Source organism: Hydractinia symbiolongicarpus, chromosome 12 (genome assembly GCF_029227915.1).
Source record: "Hydractinia symbiolongicarpus strain clone_291-10 chromosome 12, HSymV2.1, whole genome shotgun sequence".
NCBI lineage: Eukaryota > Metazoa > Cnidaria > Hydrozoa > Anthoathecata > Hydractiniidae > Hydractinia > Hydractinia symbiolongicarpus.
In genome coordinates, this window is record NC_079886.1 from 9,405,038 (window position 1) to 9,423,797 (window position 18,760).

At 32.5% G+C, this 18,760-nt stretch overlaps 2 protein-coding genes across 2 annotated transcripts; one reads left to right on the forward strand and one right to left on the reverse strand.

Annotated features, from left to right (window-relative positions):
- The first annotated feature begins 48 nt into the window (after positions 1-48).
- LOC130622707 (solute carrier family 49 member A3-like) lies at positions 49-18,542 on the forward strand. The gene is made up of 9 exons (XM_057438205.1): positions 49-4,133; positions 4,493-4,651; positions 8,624-8,840; positions 9,742-9,818; positions 10,532-10,666; positions 10,882-10,998; positions 15,805-15,957; positions 16,369-16,526; positions 16,919-18,542. Exons 1-9 carry the CDS (start codon positions 4,014-4,016, stop codon positions 17,211-17,213), a joined length of 1,431 nt encoding a protein of 476 aa, XP_057294188.1. The 5' UTR covers positions 49-4,013; the 3' UTR covers positions 17,214-18,542.
- LOC130622709 (uncharacterized) lies at positions 12,339-14,146 on the reverse strand. The gene is made up of 2 exons (XM_057438207.1): positions 13,743-14,146; positions 12,339-13,602 (listed from the first exon to the last, which is right to left on the reverse strand). The coding sequence occupies exons 1-2, from the start codon at positions 13,746-13,748 to the stop codon at positions 12,529-12,531; spliced, it is 1,080 nt and encodes a 359-aa protein (XP_057294190.1). The 5' UTR covers positions 13,749-14,146; the 3' UTR covers positions 12,339-12,528.
- Positions 18,543-18,760: the final 218 nt, after the last annotated feature.

Below are 18,760 nucleotides of genomic sequence, written 5' to 3' on the forward strand. Positions count from 1 at the left end.
GATCTTCATAGTTCGTTTTACTTTGCAAAACCCCTTACTGCAAGAGAGGGACTCCAAAATTTAATACTTTTCTATACAGATTTTGTCAAAGATTGGAATTTTTTAGATTCAAGCTAGCTAGTAGCTAGCTAGCTTGCTTAGTTTTTAGCGAACTATTTTGTTGTTTTGATTTCATTTTGAGGACAATGGACATGCGCGCACTTTTGTGTAGGTAAAAGAGGACTTGCCACAGGGTAAAGTGGCTACTAATCAAGGTTAAAGATTTTTTTGGAAATGCTTGTGCATTGTTTTACTTCACTTCTAGCTAGAACATGTCAGATAGATAGCTAACTAGCTAGATGTGCATATTTTGCATGGCTAGCAGCACAAATATCGAGGGATTACCCTGTCTATTATTTTCAGGAGGGGCCATATATTAAATGAGTATTTAATGCTCATTCTGAGCTACGCAGACCCAATAGGGTCCGCGCTCTGCCAGCCAACTTGCTGCAACATCCAACACGTTGACGACAGACCACACATTGTACAATCTCCCCAGTTTCCCTCACATGGCTTTGGTTAACCCAGGGCTATGGCAACATTCACTCGCCCATATTGAATCGCCGTCTCTTCTCTCTTTCCTTCAGGGATCGTACACCTATAATTTTGATGCAAGCTGTTCCCAATGTCCCAACAACTTTAACATCAACAACCTGTCCTATAGATGGTCAAAACTACAGATGTTCGTTTTAGACAGGTTTCCTCACAGGGACCACCTGTTTTCAAAACACAGTATTTTTGGCTCCCTGAAGTGGTCAGGTAGATATCAATTTACTATGGTCGACGTACCGTAATGACAGGTTAAGTGGCAGCAGTGTTTTCCAAGCGTTTACAAATGATTGGCAATGCGTATTTGCAAATGCAGGAGCTGGGAGCTCTGGTAAAAAAAGTTGCAATGGAAAGAAACCTTTATAATTGTGAGTAAATAATTGATCACTATGGTAACAACTATTAGCTACAGGTTTTTTAGTATCTTTTTATGCTGCATGTTTTTGCTTTCATAATTGTGTGTAAACAAATAGTTGATCTTTATCACACACATAATTTTTTTGTGATCACCCTAAAATGATCTGCCACTAAGATAGCCTATAGTTAACTAAACTTTCTTTGAGGATATCTGATATAGTTTCTCTGAAACGATAGCTTAGACGTAAACAAATGTCACAGCAAATCCCTAAAATTCAAGTTCCCCTCACAGCAAACCTTGAATTAAAATCAACTAATGAACACAAAGTCAGCGTGGTCACATGGTACCCTCCTAAATAATACAAGAATTAATTATATTTGTTCAAGTGAGTGAAGCAATTATCGCTTAAAACAAAAGGTTTTCTGATAGTGACCATGTGAGCAAAGAATAACGCCTAAATCGTTTCAGATGTGTGATTAATTGCACGCATGAAAAATAAATATTGAGTTTTCAAAATCAACCTTGAAATAATTTTGGAGACTTGTCAGACAAAATGTCTGCCACATTTTCAGTTTATTTGGTCATGTCCGTAGCTCGTTTCAAACTTTTGCTGGACAAAACGTCCGATAGATTTTCGTCTTGGTCGGATACTTTTAAATCTCAGAATTATTGAATAGTCCTGTTCTTTTCCCTGAGCAAGCCTATTCATAGCCAACCTGACCATCCTAGCTAATTTACCGACTCCTGACTTAGTTAAAAGAACTGCGTAGACATAAATCTCTTTTGCCTGGCCCCTTCGTTGTTGGTAACCCGGTCTTACACAAGAAATCCAGCCATGCAATTCTTAACTAATGCGGAGGTGAATGCAGACGAAGCAAGGTTAAAGCAAATCTGCAAAAATGCACTTACAGGCAGAACAGACATTTTATCATGGGTTTAATTGTAGGTAATTTCTTAATTTGACAAAACAATTGGAAACTATAGCAGATCCGAATTTAACTGAGTTTTTTTATTGTGCTTTAAGTGTTATTTTTATTCAAACAATTTTAAAAACGAAATCCAAGCAAAGCATATTTTTGCCTATTTGCTTGTGATGACCCTAAAAATAAACAATAAATATATGAAAATGACAGTATAGTCATGCATACTATTTCAGAAATGTAGAAAAGGAAGTCAAGATGATCATCCTGTTTGGGTTTCACGATTCAAAATGTCCCCCACTTTTCTACTGCAAAATTAATGCGCAACAAAGATTAACCTTGGAGCCTAGTATCGCATGCGTAACCTTTGCTATGCGTTTTACATCGCACGTGTTACTTATTTACATGTGCCAATCATCGCACATCAGGCCTATCAATAATTGCTCTTGCTCACACAAAGGCTCACCCAATTCTGAGAAATGTGAAACTAGCTGGGCCATTAATTGCTCCCCTGATTCCAAAAAAAGTATTTCTGGCTGAGCAATATCAATTCATCTCACATGGAAATCAATGTTCTCTTTCTTATTATTTACAGTAAAAAGAACCAAATTATATATATTAATAAAAAAAATTAAAAAAAAAGACTTGTGATAAAATATGCGTTTATAATCTTGTTCTATTTATTCAGATTGCTCACTAAGTTTAAATTATAGTAACCTTAGTTAAGTGATTTATTGCTCTAGTTTCTTATTGATAGGCCTGCACCTACTCAAATATTCCTGAAAAAGACTGTTATAATTGTCTTCATTAATGACTTTCATAGTGTTTACAAAGATAATTTTAGTGTTGATGTCCTTATTTCATCAAAAAAGATTTATTTTGAGATCAGGTTGTAAGATTATGATCTTTACCTGTCACACTGGCTGGGTATAATTAACAGAACCGGAATAAATTTATATTATATTTAATCTCATTTCCAGGGATTTTTATACTTAAAGATGCCTGGGACGAGCAAACAAGTGTGATTTTGACAAAAAAATTATGTTTATCAATAAATATCTATGCATTGATAAAGTTTGAATGTACATCCCTTAACAGGTCTAAAATTATTAATGACAGAAAATGTCAAATTTACTATTACTTCAATATGACAATATAATTTATGCAGCATAATTTAATCTGAAATTCTTTAAATGTGAATATCTTGAGAACGAAAAAAGCTTTTTAAAAAATTTAAAAGGACTTGTTAACCAACATCATTTTATACCTCGGATTCCCTTTGGAGACAAGGTTAGCAGCAATAAAAAATGGTTCATACAGACCATTTCTTGAAGAAATTATGCCAGAGCTACAAAAACCACCCACTAAAAAAATTACAAGTGCTGTGGTGTGCGAAAAATCGCACTTGTAAGCAAAATTTACAAGTGCAATGTGAATATCTGCAAGTGTGATTCACACTTAACTATTTTTTGTTTACCGCAACGTTATATGTTATTTAAGCTGTATAGAAATGAATTTTGTAAAACGTATTAACCACAAGTGCAAAACACTGTTGAATGCGATGATGTGTTGGCAGATTCGCTATATTTTGGCATTAAATATATTTCTAGACATTTTTGATTTCTCTTTCCTCTGTTGTTATCCTTACAAATGAATAAGTCTTGTATATTTGTTTGCTTACTACTTACTCAGTGTAATGCACCAGCCAAGCATAAGAGTATCGGCATGAAGGAAAGGGGCCGACTTTAAGGTTCTCTATACTTTTTAAACGAATCAATCACAAAGAAATGAATGTTATGTAATCAGCATAATAGCCTTTTTTATCGCTCTATAATATTTTAGAAAAAGAAAAATTCTCAAGTGCGATAAAAAGCACTCGTAAATCTTTTGTACAAGTGTGCGGGCAAGTGCGCGTGCGATCACACTCGTCTCAAGGAATGGCCTGTTTATATGAGCAAAGTTTCCACTCTGGCTGGAAAAGGCCTGGCTTTTTATTCTACAGGAAAATGCTTGAAAAAGAACATATTTACGTTGGTGTGTCTTTCCCATATATTTTAACTATACATTGCTATTCAGAACAAAATTGATAAAAATAATAGCACAGCGGTTTTAATTTTTTTTTTTTTTAGGTTTAAATATTTGTAACTATGCATAGACGCAGTAGCATTGATAAAAACACGCATTTACTTTCTCATCATTATATTTTGTACAAACGAAGATGGTTCATGTTAGCAGTTGTAGTTATGTTTAATATCTCAAATGCAATGGTTAGTGAAAATCCTTGCGTAAAATTTATAATTGCTTGTACAGGTTTTCAATTTTTGTATAACTTTACACAACCAAACCTAGTGATAAAAGGTGAGCCATCATTCTTATGCATACTTCTAAGAAACGAGCTCAGAAGCTGAGCTGTTAATTCTTGTTAACCTCAGTTCCATGGGAAGTTTGACCAGCAGAGCCAATGTTGTATATCAATTTCTAAACATCAGACCATATTGGTAAGAGGGTAGTGATTGCTTTTGCTTACTTGAAATAAGCTGTGTCATTATTAGTTCATAAAACAAAGTATAAGAGGTTCTTAAATTTTTCTTCACGTTTTTTTCAACGCATGTGTTTTTTTTTTTAGATTTGGATATCATTTGCGCCAGTTACAAATCTCACAGCATCATATTTTCATATATCAGAAACGACTGTAAATTGGTTTTCGTTAGTGTATTTTCTTGCATTTGTTCCATTTTGTGGTTTGTCTTGGTGGACAATCGAGACCCTTGGTTTCAGATTTTCAGTATGTTCTTTTTTAAACAGTTAAAACTTAGTTGAAGATTGCTCTCAATCATTATAAAGAGTCATTTTTAAACTTTTTTAGTTATATTTTGTAATATCTATGATATGAACAGTTAATGCTCGAAGAAAGTTCGGAAAATTTGTTTTAAATCTTGAAATTATAGATACGCTGATCTCTATACCATACCCTTAAAAAAACTCTATAGCAGCACTGCAATAGGGATTTATAATAAGTTGGGATGTTATAGGTATTTCAAAACCTTTTCAATTTGTGGTTAATTATTTTGATAAGGTTTTGCAGGCTTTTTGGTTGATTTGTACCCACAATAAATAAAAAAGTTAAGCCTTTGAATCAGTACTTAAACATAGGATTTTAAATAACAGGCACAGCTCTTTCAGCCTCACCAGAATATTGTAAATGGAGATATAATGGAAACTGATGAAGAATAAAATAACTGTATTTGCAATTTTAACATTTCTTTGTAAAATGTCTCTGCAAAATTACAAACCGGAAGCCACTAATTCCCTCTTCTATCAACAGCAGCAGCAGCATTTTGGCACCAAATGTTTTCTCATGCTTTGCAGGTTATCTTTTTTGAAAACTCGTAAATGTTAATAGAGATAGATAAACCCACCACTATATATTAATACCTATAAATATACAAACATATAATAAACATAAATGAACTGCATTGTTAGAGTCAGACAGTAGGATGTTAACATTTTTAACAGAGCAAATAGTTGTTTAGTAACGCAGTTTGTTAACTGTCTGGATTTTGCAAGCAGGTAATGCATATTTTCAGGTATTCTGATTGGCTTAGCACTCTTGACGATGGGCAGATATTGAGTAGTATTGCCCGTCATCAAGAAAAATAGTAGCCTAAAATGTAAACAAGCACGAAAAAACAATTTTTAAGAAGCATTGGAAATGATTATATATCTAACTTTACAATACATTTATCAATAAAAATATTTTCATAGGACAGAACCAACAGCAATGTCAAGTTTAATACTGTTAAAATAACCATTCAGCAAAATTCTGTCTGGATGCTTCCTCAACATGGCTACAATCGTGGACAAAAATATTGAGACTAAGGCAGTTTTTTACTCATTATCTAAATATGGATAGTGATGTTTTAGAAGGGCCAGCTATGCAGATCAAGACAGATTGGGTAGTGGAGGCTATTAGGAAATTAAGTCCTGCTAATCAGATTATAAAGAATGGTGCTATTCTGAGTGAGTGGCAATCGAGTGTAATAGTAAATTGTTTCAAGGGCAAGGGTGATGCATTAGAAAAAGGTGACTATAGAGGTTTAAAGTTGATTGATCAAGTAATGAAAGTTATTGAAAGAATGATTGATGAGTTACTTAGAGAAAGAACTGATATAGATTAGATGCAAAAGCATTTAGGAAAGAGAAAGAATCTCTATTTTGCCTTTGTAGATTTGAGAAAGCTTTTGATAGAGTGCCATGTAAAGTTATTTAGTGGGCTATGAGAAAATTAGGTGTGGATGAGTGGCTAGTTATGATGGTACAGTCTATGTACAGCAATGCTAGAAGTTGTGTCAGGATTAACGATTCACTTAGTGATGAATTTAAATGTTGGTGTACATCAGGGTTTTGTACTTAGTCCTTTGTTGTTTGTTCTAGTCTTAGAAGCGCTGTTGATGGAGTTCAGAACAGCTTGTCCATGGGAGTTATTGTATGCAGATGATTTGGTTCTCATAGTAGAGTCATTGGAAGAATTAGTTGAAAATTTTTGAGAAGTGGAAGAAAGGATTAGAAGAGAAAGGGCTAAGGGTGAACACAGCAAAGTCTAAAGTCATGATTAGTAGCATTGCAGCCCAGTGTGACCTTGTAGTTGGAAAGTGGCCTTGTGGAGTTTGCAGGAAAGGGGTTGGTAACTCAATTTTTTGTCAGACTTGCAAGCATTGGGTACATAAGAAGTGCAGTATTATTGGTGGAAGTTTAAGAACTGACATTCAGTTTGTATGCAAGCGTTGCAAAGGTGAGATTATAGAGAATGAAGTATTTCCAGCTTTAATAATTTACAACAGTGGCTCGTTAGAGATGTTGAGAAGTTCTGTTACTTAGGTGATATTTTGTTGGGCAGTGAAGGGGGTGTTGGAAGAAGTGTTACTTGGAGGATATAGGTTCTGCTTGGAAAAAGTTCAGAGAGTTACTTCCTTTGTTGACTAGCAGAGTCTTGTCGATTGAGGTAAAAGGTAGGTTGTATGAGGCCTGTGTAAGAACTGTTATGTTGTACGGTAGTGAGACATGGGCAGTGAAGCAGGAAGATCTTGACTGTTTAGAAAGAAATGATAAATGAGAATGGTTTAGGTGGATGTGTAACGCCAGTCTGAGAGACAGAAAGAGTTCAGATGAGCTAAGAAGCAGGCTATCCGTAGAATTAAAGATGTTATCCAGATAAGAAGATTGAATTGGCCGAGGCACTTGGAAAGAATGGAGGAGGATAATTAGGTAAGAAAGTATAGAGACTTGATAGTTTCTGGGGCAGAGCCCAGATGCAGATCGAGAAAGACTTGGCAGGAGGTTATAAGGCCAGACTTGATACAGAGGAAGTTGAGTTTAGATCTAACACAGTCTAGATCAGATTGGAAGAGGGTCATTAATATACCCCGTCCAACCCGTGCTAGCAAGGAAAATGGATGTTAAGCCGATAATGATGGTGGTGAGTCAAACAGTCAATGCTCTGCAGCCGGCGGGCTGCAAAGTCGCTACTTTGGCACACAAGTAGGCCAGGCAGTGAGGGTTTAAAAGTTGCTAGTCATTCACATCAGGGACCACGAAGGCCCCAAAATTTGTGATGAATGGCCTTGCTGACATCAGCAACAATTAGAACATTTTAAGAATTTCGTATTTGCCAAATAACCTAAGATCTGAAGTCCAAGTCCACTCTGAACATTGACAAGTTCAAGATGCGTGAATCTAATATAGAATTAGCCTGCGCAATTATTTGTGGTGGCGAACTTCGAAATTTTTTGTCTTGTACCAACATATTGTGACCACGATTGTAGTTAACTAGCTACATTGTCTAGCTACATTGACTAGCTACATTGACAAAATTTTTTGTCTTGTACCTACATATTGTGACCACGATTGTAGTTAACTAGCTACATTGTGGATAGAAAATGATGATCTGATATCCAGTTTCATCAAAATACTAAATACAGAACAACGGTTTTATAACAAATGGCTCTCCCTAATTTCCGACTGGTTTCTTCAGCTTTTTGGTTACTCAGTCAGTATAATAGTTGACGAAGCCCATGTTCAATATTCACTGTAACTAAATTTTAGTTGCACATTCAACTTTTTACATTATTTTGTGAGTATTGAACATCATAATGTTTTGTTTATAAGGAGGATTTTAAGGATTTATTCTATAGGGACTTTCGAATTCTGCATAGAATGTTTCTGTTTTTAGACAGAACTATTTTAAATTTTCACATCTATTGTGTTAACGAAAGAAGTGAATTATATTATTTTAAGAACACTAAACCGAACTTCTTATTTTTTGTCTTTATTTAACTTAGACAGTTAACAAATATAATACTAACCGATTACCCCATGCTGTACCAAAAAAATCGCCTTCAGTCATTGCACTTACACCTTCGGCAATATTTTGTGGTACAGCCTGGGGTAATCAGTTAGTATTGTATTAGTGTTTTTTGTAGACAGGTTTGAAAGCCTATCTAATATTTCACAACAGCTTCTTTCATCCATAATCAAAAGTAATGTAAAATGTAACAAAAAAGTTTTAGTTTCTTTTACACTTAATTCTTGATTTTGATAAGAATTGTGTTCTATTTTACCAAATGGAACAAGACTTTTTTGTGTGTATAAATAAAATATACACAATTTACAGGAAAATAAACTCTTTATTATTGTTTTATGGTTCTACATGCTATATCACAAAATTTGTTTCACTTATATTTACTCTGTCCTTTTTTAGGTTATTTTGGGTAGCATTCTCAACGCTGTTGGAGCCATTATTAGAATAGTTGGTGTCCAATGCTTTTTAAATCCAACCACCAAATTTATTGTAGTACTGACTGGTCAAGTTTTGTCTGCATCTACACAACCTTTAGTTTTATCTATGCCAACGAAACTAGCAGCTTTATGGTTTGGAGATCACGAAAGGACAATAGCAAATACCATTGCATCAATGGGTATTGTAGATTTAAAATGTCAACATTGTCATTGCAGATTTCTTTATCTAAAATGTGTTTTAGCGCTATAATTTTTAATCAAGAATTTTTACTTCAATTTGATTTTTTAAGATACATGCTAATAAAAATGCAAGTACCATACGCCTAAATTGTGTAGAAGAAGTTGCATCGCAAAATTCTATTTATCTTTTTTATGATTCAGGCTTTTTTGTACTGTTATTTTCTATTATTTATACATCCACATTTTATTTTTTTGATGACTCATAAAGGGCAAAATCCAGTTATAAGAACAAAGATAAACCAAGTTTGAAAATTCTCTTTCACTGCATTTTTAGTCCATTGGAGCAGCTTGAAACATTGGTCTAAATAATGCATAGAACCATACCTTTTCAACAAATTTTTAAGAAAATATTTGAGCTAGAACGTTTTTTGACATTGGCTTTGCTTTGGGAGAAGTTACTAATTTTGGTACCAGGTGAACCCTCTAACCCTTGTAGGTGAAGACATTAGCTTTTTCTATATTGCCAAATTTGAGTCAAAATATTAGGATGCGATGTATTTGCATCTGTTATTCGTTACATTGTGGTCTATACTCAAAAATTTTGTTAAACTCGTGATGTTGCTTGTTATTTTGCTTATTTATACATCGGCATTGCTGTTCAAACAATTCCATTTTTTGTGGCGAACAGAAAGTGAATTAAAGAGTTTTTTCTTCTTCATTTTAAAAGATGTTAGGATTGCTACAGAGCCTGAAATTCTCTTTTGTTTTGGTGACAAGAATTAGAGTTCAAAACTTTAACATCCTTTGATTACTCATATATTTTATATTATTTACCTATAATTTATTGGCACATATCTTGCATCAAACAATTTTTTAAAGTGTCATCTATTTAAATTTTAGCCAATCCACTAGGTGTTTTATTGGCCAATGCAGGTTCTGTTGCCTTGGTTACAAATCCTGATGAAATTAAATTGATGGTAGGTTTTGCTAAAAGTTATTAAGTTTGTTATGTGTTTGGTAACAGTCACTTGTACATACTGATAACATCACCAGCAACTGAAACTTTAATAGATTGTAAATTAGATATTTGAACTACAATCAGTGAGAAAAAATGTTAGCACAAGGCTGAAAATTTTTACCTGTTTCTTAGATGCATACAATTTAAACTTGTTAATCTTTACGGCGGACTTAGGACTTTTTTTTTATTTATTTTGGGTTAGTTGATTAAATCCAAACTCCGAAGCTGTAATAATTATTGCTGACATCACTATAAGTTTTTGCAATTTTTTGGTACTTTGTAGGACCTGACTGGATAATTCTGTACTTCTGGTATGTCAGGAAAAGGGATTAGCCTATTCTAAACACTGCTTAGCATACCTATGTATATATAGAAGTTGCATTCTCCAGGCTCCTGCCTGTAGAGTATTGGCAATTTGACTTTTCCAACTTTAAAAACTGCCTTTGTGCCAAATATTTTGTTACATAGCAAAACTACAAAAAAACATTGTACAACATTTTGATGTGTTGGTCTTCTTAAAGGCTTACTGTTAATAACACCAATTTTAGGATTTCTATTTTGTAATAAATTTTCTGTCAATAACTTTGACTTTTTTAATACATACTTTTATAGCTTTTACTCTTTAGCTTACATGACTAAGTGGTGGTAACATATTTTGTCATTTTGCTTAAGGTGGTTGTATTTGCTATTCCAGCTGTTATTGGTGCTTTAATGGCAATGCTTGGGTTTTGGTCAAGTAAGCCACCTACCCCTCCTTCATCGTCTGCCATGGAAGAACCTGTGTCATTTTTTGTTGGCATAAGAGCAGTATGTTAGGTCTTTATTTATATTGTTTTTCTTAGTAAGTTTGTCCAACCACGTATTGTCAACAGGAATTTGTTTTGTTATTCATAATAAGTTTGTATTTAATTATGTATTGCCATGGTTAGATTCCTTAAACCATTAGACATTCTAACTAGTAACATGGATTTATTTTTCCTTCTCGGACAAGTTGTTGTTATTGTTATGCTCATTTCTTGTAGGTGCTGAAAAATAAGCAATTCCTTCTTCTTGCCCTTGCAGCTGGTTGTGGTATTGGTGCGTTTAGTGCACTCACAACTATTATACAACAGCTGATATGCAAACAAGGTTACAGTGATGTAAGTAATCCAAACAATTTTTTGTCAGTTTTGTGAAACTGTAAAGTATTAAACATACTGCTGATTTTATTTGTCTTTTGGCTCAACTTTTTATACAGAAACGTTAAAATCAATTTGAAGGTGTGCAAGGCCTTGTAATGTATATATGTTATCAAAAATAACATCAACACTAACTAGAAAAAAATATCTTCCAATCTTTTTTTGCTGTTTGTTAGTGTAAAAAAAATAGGGGAAAATTTCGTACCAGCAAAACTCTTTTTATTATCAAGTGTCTCAAAGGATCATTGAAACCAGCAGTCTTTGCTTACTTCATGATAGCAGTAAAAATATCATAAGTGGTTTAACATCAACACTAACAAGAAAAAAATATCTTCCAATCTTTTTTTGCTGTTTGTTAGTGTAAAAAAATAGGGGAAAAATTTTTACCAACAAAACTCTTTTTATTATTAAGTGTCTCAAAGGATCATTGAAACCAGCAGTCTTTGCATAGCAGTAAAAATATCATAAGTGGTTTAACATGCGGGTTTGCACATTCCAAGCATCTCAAATTTTGCAATATGGCTAGTATAGGATTTATACATTGTTAATTTAACTTTATGATATTACAAGCATCACTTTAATGTAAATGTACTGTACTAGAGTCAGGACACCTCACATCGTAAGCACATATCCACCATGCTATTATGATCTTTCGCAATAGGAAAAAATTTGTGATAACATTTTTGGTTAAAATTTTAAGATCGCGATGTCCATGTTGGACTGTTTGTTTTTTAACTCATAATGTTGTTGGTTATTTAAACCGTTAAAAATGTTTACTTTTTTTAAAATTCATTATGTGCAACTTCTAGCATGCAAAATCAGATTAAAGATTTTTAAAACGGCGAATATGAATGTGTCTTCCCTCTTGTCAAATCATTATTGTCTGAAAATTATCTTTACTTTCTAAACAAAGGGAATTATTTTTACATGCTTAAAGAATTCATGGCGATTCATTCCTTAGTTCTATATTCTAGTTTTCATATCTTCTGAATTTTTTTTAATCGTATTTGATAGATAGTGTTATTTTTCCTGATTTTAAAATTTCTGATAACGTCACGCAAAAATGTTGATGGCAGCAACAAATAATTATGGTTATTATACCTGTTTTATACTACAACTGTGCAAGGTTTGTGACTATTCTAAATCGTTTACTAATATAAGAACCCTTTGGTTGATTTGCACTGAAAACGAAAATCAAATCACAAAGCCTTTTAGTAAAGTATTGAAATTCGTAGAATCTGCTTCAGCTCTCTGACTTTGCCAAGCAAATAATATGTGATTCTGAGAAAAAACATATAAGGTTATTAAAAAAACCGAATTATAATCTAAAATCTCCATTTTCTAAATAACACTCTGAAGTGGGTTACAGAGGTTTATAGTGCAATATTATAGCTTACAATAAACTTTGACTTTGTGCATTGATGGTTTTGTTGTTTTCATATTTTTTATTTTTACCCCACAATTTCCAGTATATATCGGTCAATCAATTAATTATTGCAAATAATGTACTTCCTTAGGCTGTGTAAACTTATTTTTAGCTATTTGTATTTTTTTCTTTAGTTCTTTTAGTTCCTGCTCAAGTCTCCTTATATGTTCATCCTCATTTTCAATTTGCTGACATTTTTTCTTTTTTCTTCTTGCTATCCACTGCGCACTTTCCACAGTAATGGCTATAGCAATTAAACAGCCAGCGATAATTGTAGTATACATGATCAACCCACCATCGCTGTCGTCGAAGGCAGTATGAAATGCTCTGGTTGTAAATTTAGTTGGCGACACAGGAGAGGTGTATTTTGTTTTGACATTATCTTCAACCAACTTGAATATATCCTCTAAAGCGTTGTCCTCATTTACCATACATCTTCTTAGTTTGTAAAATGACGAAATGTACATGTAGACTGGTACTTCACCTGATATAATCCGTTCAACTTTAAAGTCGTTTGATAAATACACACCAGCAATATTGGCATCAATCAAACCAGCTTTAGCTTTCCCAATTTTAACTGCATAGAATAAATCCTCATAAGACGATTCAATTTTTGCTTTCCCATTCAGCTTCTGTTTAACCATATTTTTAGCTGTTTTGGTTTCCAATATGGCAATGTTTTCTCCATCCAGCTCGACCTGTTTACTAATCTCTTCAATCAACGTTGCTGTTATCATTGCCATTATTAACATGCCAAATATGATCCAAACGATACAGAATATTCTAGTGATAAATTGTTTCGGTACTTTATCACCATACCCTACTGTAGCAATCGTAACCAGACTAAACCAAAAACTTTCCCACAGCCCCTCGCCAAAAGATTTGGGGAAAGCTTCATTTGTGCGATGTTCAAATAACCACACCAGCGCAGCCATCAAGATAGTAGCAACTACTACGAAGTGAATCAAGATAAAGCAATCCTGAATTCCAGTCCAAAGTTTGACGAGAAGGAGAAGTTCCCTCGTTCTTACAATGACAACCATGTTCGTTTTCAAGAATATTTCATTTCTGAAGTATTTTGGAGAAAAGTTTGCATTGGTAGATGATGCGATAACAGTGATGCCATCAGATGGTTTTTCCTGCATTAAATTAAAAATTTCATTTCGTGTGTAATTATCATAAACATGGATCTTTGATATCCTGGTTCGTAGACGTTTATATGTTTCGTTATAATGGTTGCACCTTCTTTTAAACTCAGCAATCATATCAAAAATTATACCTTCATTTTTATTTGAGTTGTGATATGGTGGGTGGTGCCATGTTCTCAATGTAATATTTTCATATTCAAATTTTTGTTGTGCATCTGATAGTGTTAGCAATGCGCACATGCAGAAATTGAAAAAAAAATATGTTAGTTTTAAAAACATCTCAAGTAAAGATATCCTATATGTAGTCTCAGCTACCTTGTGTAGGCATTTTCTTAACTAGACAGCTGATATTGTATTGAGGGGTTGTTCCCTTTTCTTTATCTTATTAATTTAATTTGTAATATGTTTTGCTCTATATAATATAACAACCAAAGGCTATGCAAATTTTCACTGAAATGGCAAGCAGTGTTTTGGTTTATTGAAACAAAACAACCTTTATTTTTTATCAAATGCTTTTTCAATATATGATTAGTGCTTTTTAAAACAAGTTATTCATAAAACCTAAAAACCTAACAGTTAGTAATAATTTCATTTTTGTTGTTATTTTTATTTATTCTTTGTTTCTTTTTATTTTTTACTTCTCTAATTTCTTTAGTATAGCAACATATTTTTTGCAGTGTGTGCTAGAAAACACAACTTTTGTTATAGAATCCTTGTGAGCATGTAAAAATTTAAGATAAAAGGAAATTTTAAATGTTCCCTAACAACATGCATCATATTTATCTGTTTAGCAAGCAATTTTTTTTTTTGCACAAGGATTACAATAAAATAATTTTGATGTTCCTCTTCACTGAATAATTTTAAAAATTGGTTCAAATGGTTCACATTATTGAATTTATATTTGAAGAATTTTAAATTTAATTATGCTGCATAAATTATGATGTCATGTCATATTTAAGTAATAGCAAATTTTGACATTTTCTGTCATCAATAATTTTAGACCTGTTAAGGGATGTGCATTCAAACTTTATCAATGCACAGATATTATAAAAGGTGAATTGATTAACATAAATTTTTTTGCCAAAATGACACTTGTTTGCTTCTTAATTTTTCTGCCTGATTTCCACAATAATTCATTGTGTGACTATGTTATATAATGATTTTTAGGAAGATTTGTAATTATTAAAAGCTAGTCGACATGTCAGCAACTGCATCATCCATCTATGTTGTTCTTGTCTAATGAGTATCACGATATCTTCCTGATCTGTTGTTTTCTATTTTAATTTTATTAATTCTCTCCTCTAATTTTCTTCTCTGTTTATACTCAACTAAAAATTGCTCCATGTCAGCTTTAAGATCATTACAAGCGCAAAACGTTTTGCAAGGAATATTACTTCATCACCATATCCGACTGGCCACATTGTTATTAGACAAAACTAGTTGCCTGAAGGACCTGACGAAATGACTTAAAAGTTCTTTGGGTTTCTTTTGTGAATCAGCAGCCATGTCAGTGTAGCCATTAAAACAGTTACAACTAACACAAAGTAGATCAAAATAATTAAATTTTAAATTCCGGCGAAAATTTTTATGGTTAAGAAGATGTTTCATCACCACAGCAGCCATTAGGGTCATTAAGATCTAATTTAAAAAATTAATAACATGATTTGATTTGATCTCTCCGATCTCACCCGTTTATTGATTGGTTGGTTCTATGTATATCAGTAAGAACTACAGGTCTTGCGAAACTCTGCAAACATTTCATAATACCTTGTGCCATGTCTTTGTTGTTGTCGTAATTGTCTTGTTTTGTCAAGCGTCAAAAATAGATTAAAAATTACATGATACCAAATCAGGGCCATAACAACTTCTTCGCATTGAAATTTCGACGTAAGAATATTCAAATATCTATATTTGAATATTTTTACGTCGAAATTTCTATTAGTGTTGTTGTTTTGCTTATTTCTTTTTATTTATTTATTATTATTAATTTTTTAAATTGTCAAATGTTTTTTTTTTGTAACTGAACTTTTGTAAAACTGTTTGTCAGAATTTTTATAAAAAAGTTTTGTAAAATTTGATAATGTGCGTATAAATGTATTTAAAATCTACTAAGAAACCTAAGAAAGAAAGTTTTATTAAAAGAAACTAACTTATTGTTTCCGTGTTTATGTAGCTACAGGAACATATTTTTAGACAATAGCTGGTGTGTGCGGAGCCATGGTGATTGTTGGTGGTTTTATTGGTGCTGGCTTGTCAGGAGTATATATCGATAAAACAAGAAATTATATCACATTGGCAAAACCTATGGTTTTGTTTTTAACCTTATCATCTGCTGCTGTTGTTATTGTATGTACACTGTGTATCTTCTGTTCATATTTTCATCGAGCTCTATTTCCTACCAGGATTGACCTTTATTCGGTTTTAATAAAATAGAGCGCCTGCGATTGTGGACAACATGTAGGATGTCTTTTTAGTGTTAGATAAAGCATTTTTATTAGGTTATTAGATTAAAAATGTTAGGTTACTTGGTTTAATCCTAAATTTTAGTACGTAATAGTTAGCAGTGTTTATGTGGCCAAAACATCTATAAAATGTAGCTACCTCTATTTTATTCAAGTACAACCTATCAGAGAAAAGCTTCCAATGTGATTACAAGGAGCAAATTCTTTTCTTTTTTTAACCACACCCCCCCCCTCACCCCCAGATCACCACGATTCAACGTTTTGTTGCATATATTTACCAATATTTCTTATTTAGTTTACATCAATCAGAAATCAACCCGCTCTAGTCATCATTTCCTTCACTTTATTTGGTTTATTTGGTCTCGGAGTGTTGCCAGTGTTTTTGGAGTTAGGTGTGGAGTGTACCTACCCTGTTGATGAAGCAACGTCATCTGGTATATCATGGATGACTGGGTAAGTCTTGAAGAGTCCTTTCACTTGTGTTGCTTTATCAGGTTTTCATTGTTTTCATGAGACCAATTTTTTTAATTGACTTGTTGTTTACTGAAAAGTCTTAATAATGACATGCAATAGAAACCTTTTTGTAATGATGATTCTTGTCAGCTAAAGTTTTTATATAAGGATAAAATCCACTCATTGTCATATGACTCAGTAAAACCGAAAATTAAGGAAAATAAGAAGAAAATCTTGAAAACGTGGAAAAAGTTTTGTGGGAATTTCTGTTGAAAACTGAAAAAAATTGACCGTTATCTAGAATGAATTTTAGCAAGGATAATACATTGCAATGGATTCTTATTTTATTGTGTCACCATTCAAGCAAGTCTAACTCATTGTATGCAATTTAGACAAGTTGTTGGTGCTGTTATGATGATAGGTGGTTTAGCTGCCGCACCTCATTTAAGTAAAAGCCAAGTTGAACATTCCACATGCGTGTCAGCCAATACAAGTACGTTGGACCCAATTGATTTGACACTACCTACAATTGTTATGGTAATTATTAGTTCTATCTCCGCTCTTGCATTTGTTATATTTTTTGAGACTCCTTATAAAAGATTAAATGCAGAGAAAATCGCCGAACTGGAAGAAAGCACTTCAACTGATGAAAGACCGATAATTGACCGTCATACAAATGTGATATAAATTTCTATATATTATTTTTTTCATACATTTGCACAAGTTTATATAGTTAATTTTAGTTAATGTATATATATATTAAAAATTCAAATCGACTTCGTTCAGAAATCTATATTGTAATAAAGAAATTTATAAGCAATCATTTGTGTTTGTTTTAGTGATAGATTTTGATACACTTATACCCCATTCACACCTAACAAAACTGGTTTAAATTAAACTCGTTTTACTTAAGCTTAATTTCATTAAAGCTTCGTTTTTTTACATATACCATTCACACCTAAAATTTAAAACACATTTGCCACGATCAAGAATAAAATTAAGTATGCTCAATATAGTGACTTAGACCTCTTTGAAAGGAGTAAAAAATATTCTCTGGTCAGAACCATGAATAAGTAGGTTAGTTACACCATAATAATATTTCTTGGAAATTTATTTAAATGACAGTTTAAAAGCAGACCACAACAACAATCGTCTTTTCGCTTTTACTTCACTGTAACCTAATAACAAAGTATTTTCAAATATGCAGGCTCATGTTTAACTTGCGTACTGGAATCCTTTTTTAATATAAATGTGTAGTTAACTACTACTCCTGATATGCATAACCACTATGATAGTTCCACCAGCGTAAAATACACCAAAAGGTTTTTCTTCTGAACAAAAACTTAAGTCGGATATGAGTTCAACTACATTTAATTCTTTATATTTTGCTTCATTTATCTTCTAATGTTGTGAACAACTTTCTCGTGTTGCACGAAAACGCCAGCGATCGGCCATTTTTGTTTATGTTTAAACATGGCTTTCCATAAAACACAAATAACACAACCTCGACAGGTTGTTTTATTAAAATTAGGTTTATTAAAACTGGCTTCATTAAAACAGTTTTTACTGTGGTATGAATGGGTATATATAAAATATATAAAATATGGTTTTATAAAACCATATTAAAACATGTTTTAACTTTAGGTGTGAATAGGGTATTAATTATTGTAATTATATTTTTCATTTTCTGTATATTCAGTAAGAATCTTTTTTGGTATCTTTCTATGTTTAAATAATATTTCTTACTGTTTACATCATTTCTAGAGTACTATTTTTAATTTTTTTTTTCTATTAAAGCCTTCTATGATCATACCGTAAAAAATTATATAATACTGTTCAAAAATGTGTTCTGGAAAATGTCTTTTTTTTTTAATTTCTTTTTGCTTGTTAATATTGTTTAATATATCTTATGATTAAATGCAAAGAATATTTTGTGCTTTTTGTTCAATGTATTTTGTAAATTGTTCAGTTAAATTGGATATAAGCCTTATAGTGCATGTTGTGTTCTTCTGATAACCTGTCGTTATGTTCTGTCTTTCGAAGCACTAACGGTATTGAAGAGTTTTTTCAGATCAAAGCTCGTACGCACAGGAGCTGTTCAAAATGTAATTAAAACTCGTATGCGCAGGAGCTGTTCAAAATGTAGTCAACAATTTATTAACATATTATGCATCAGCATTATAAATTTCTTTTATTCTTAAATACTTTATAACATAACAGCATTGATTACGCGT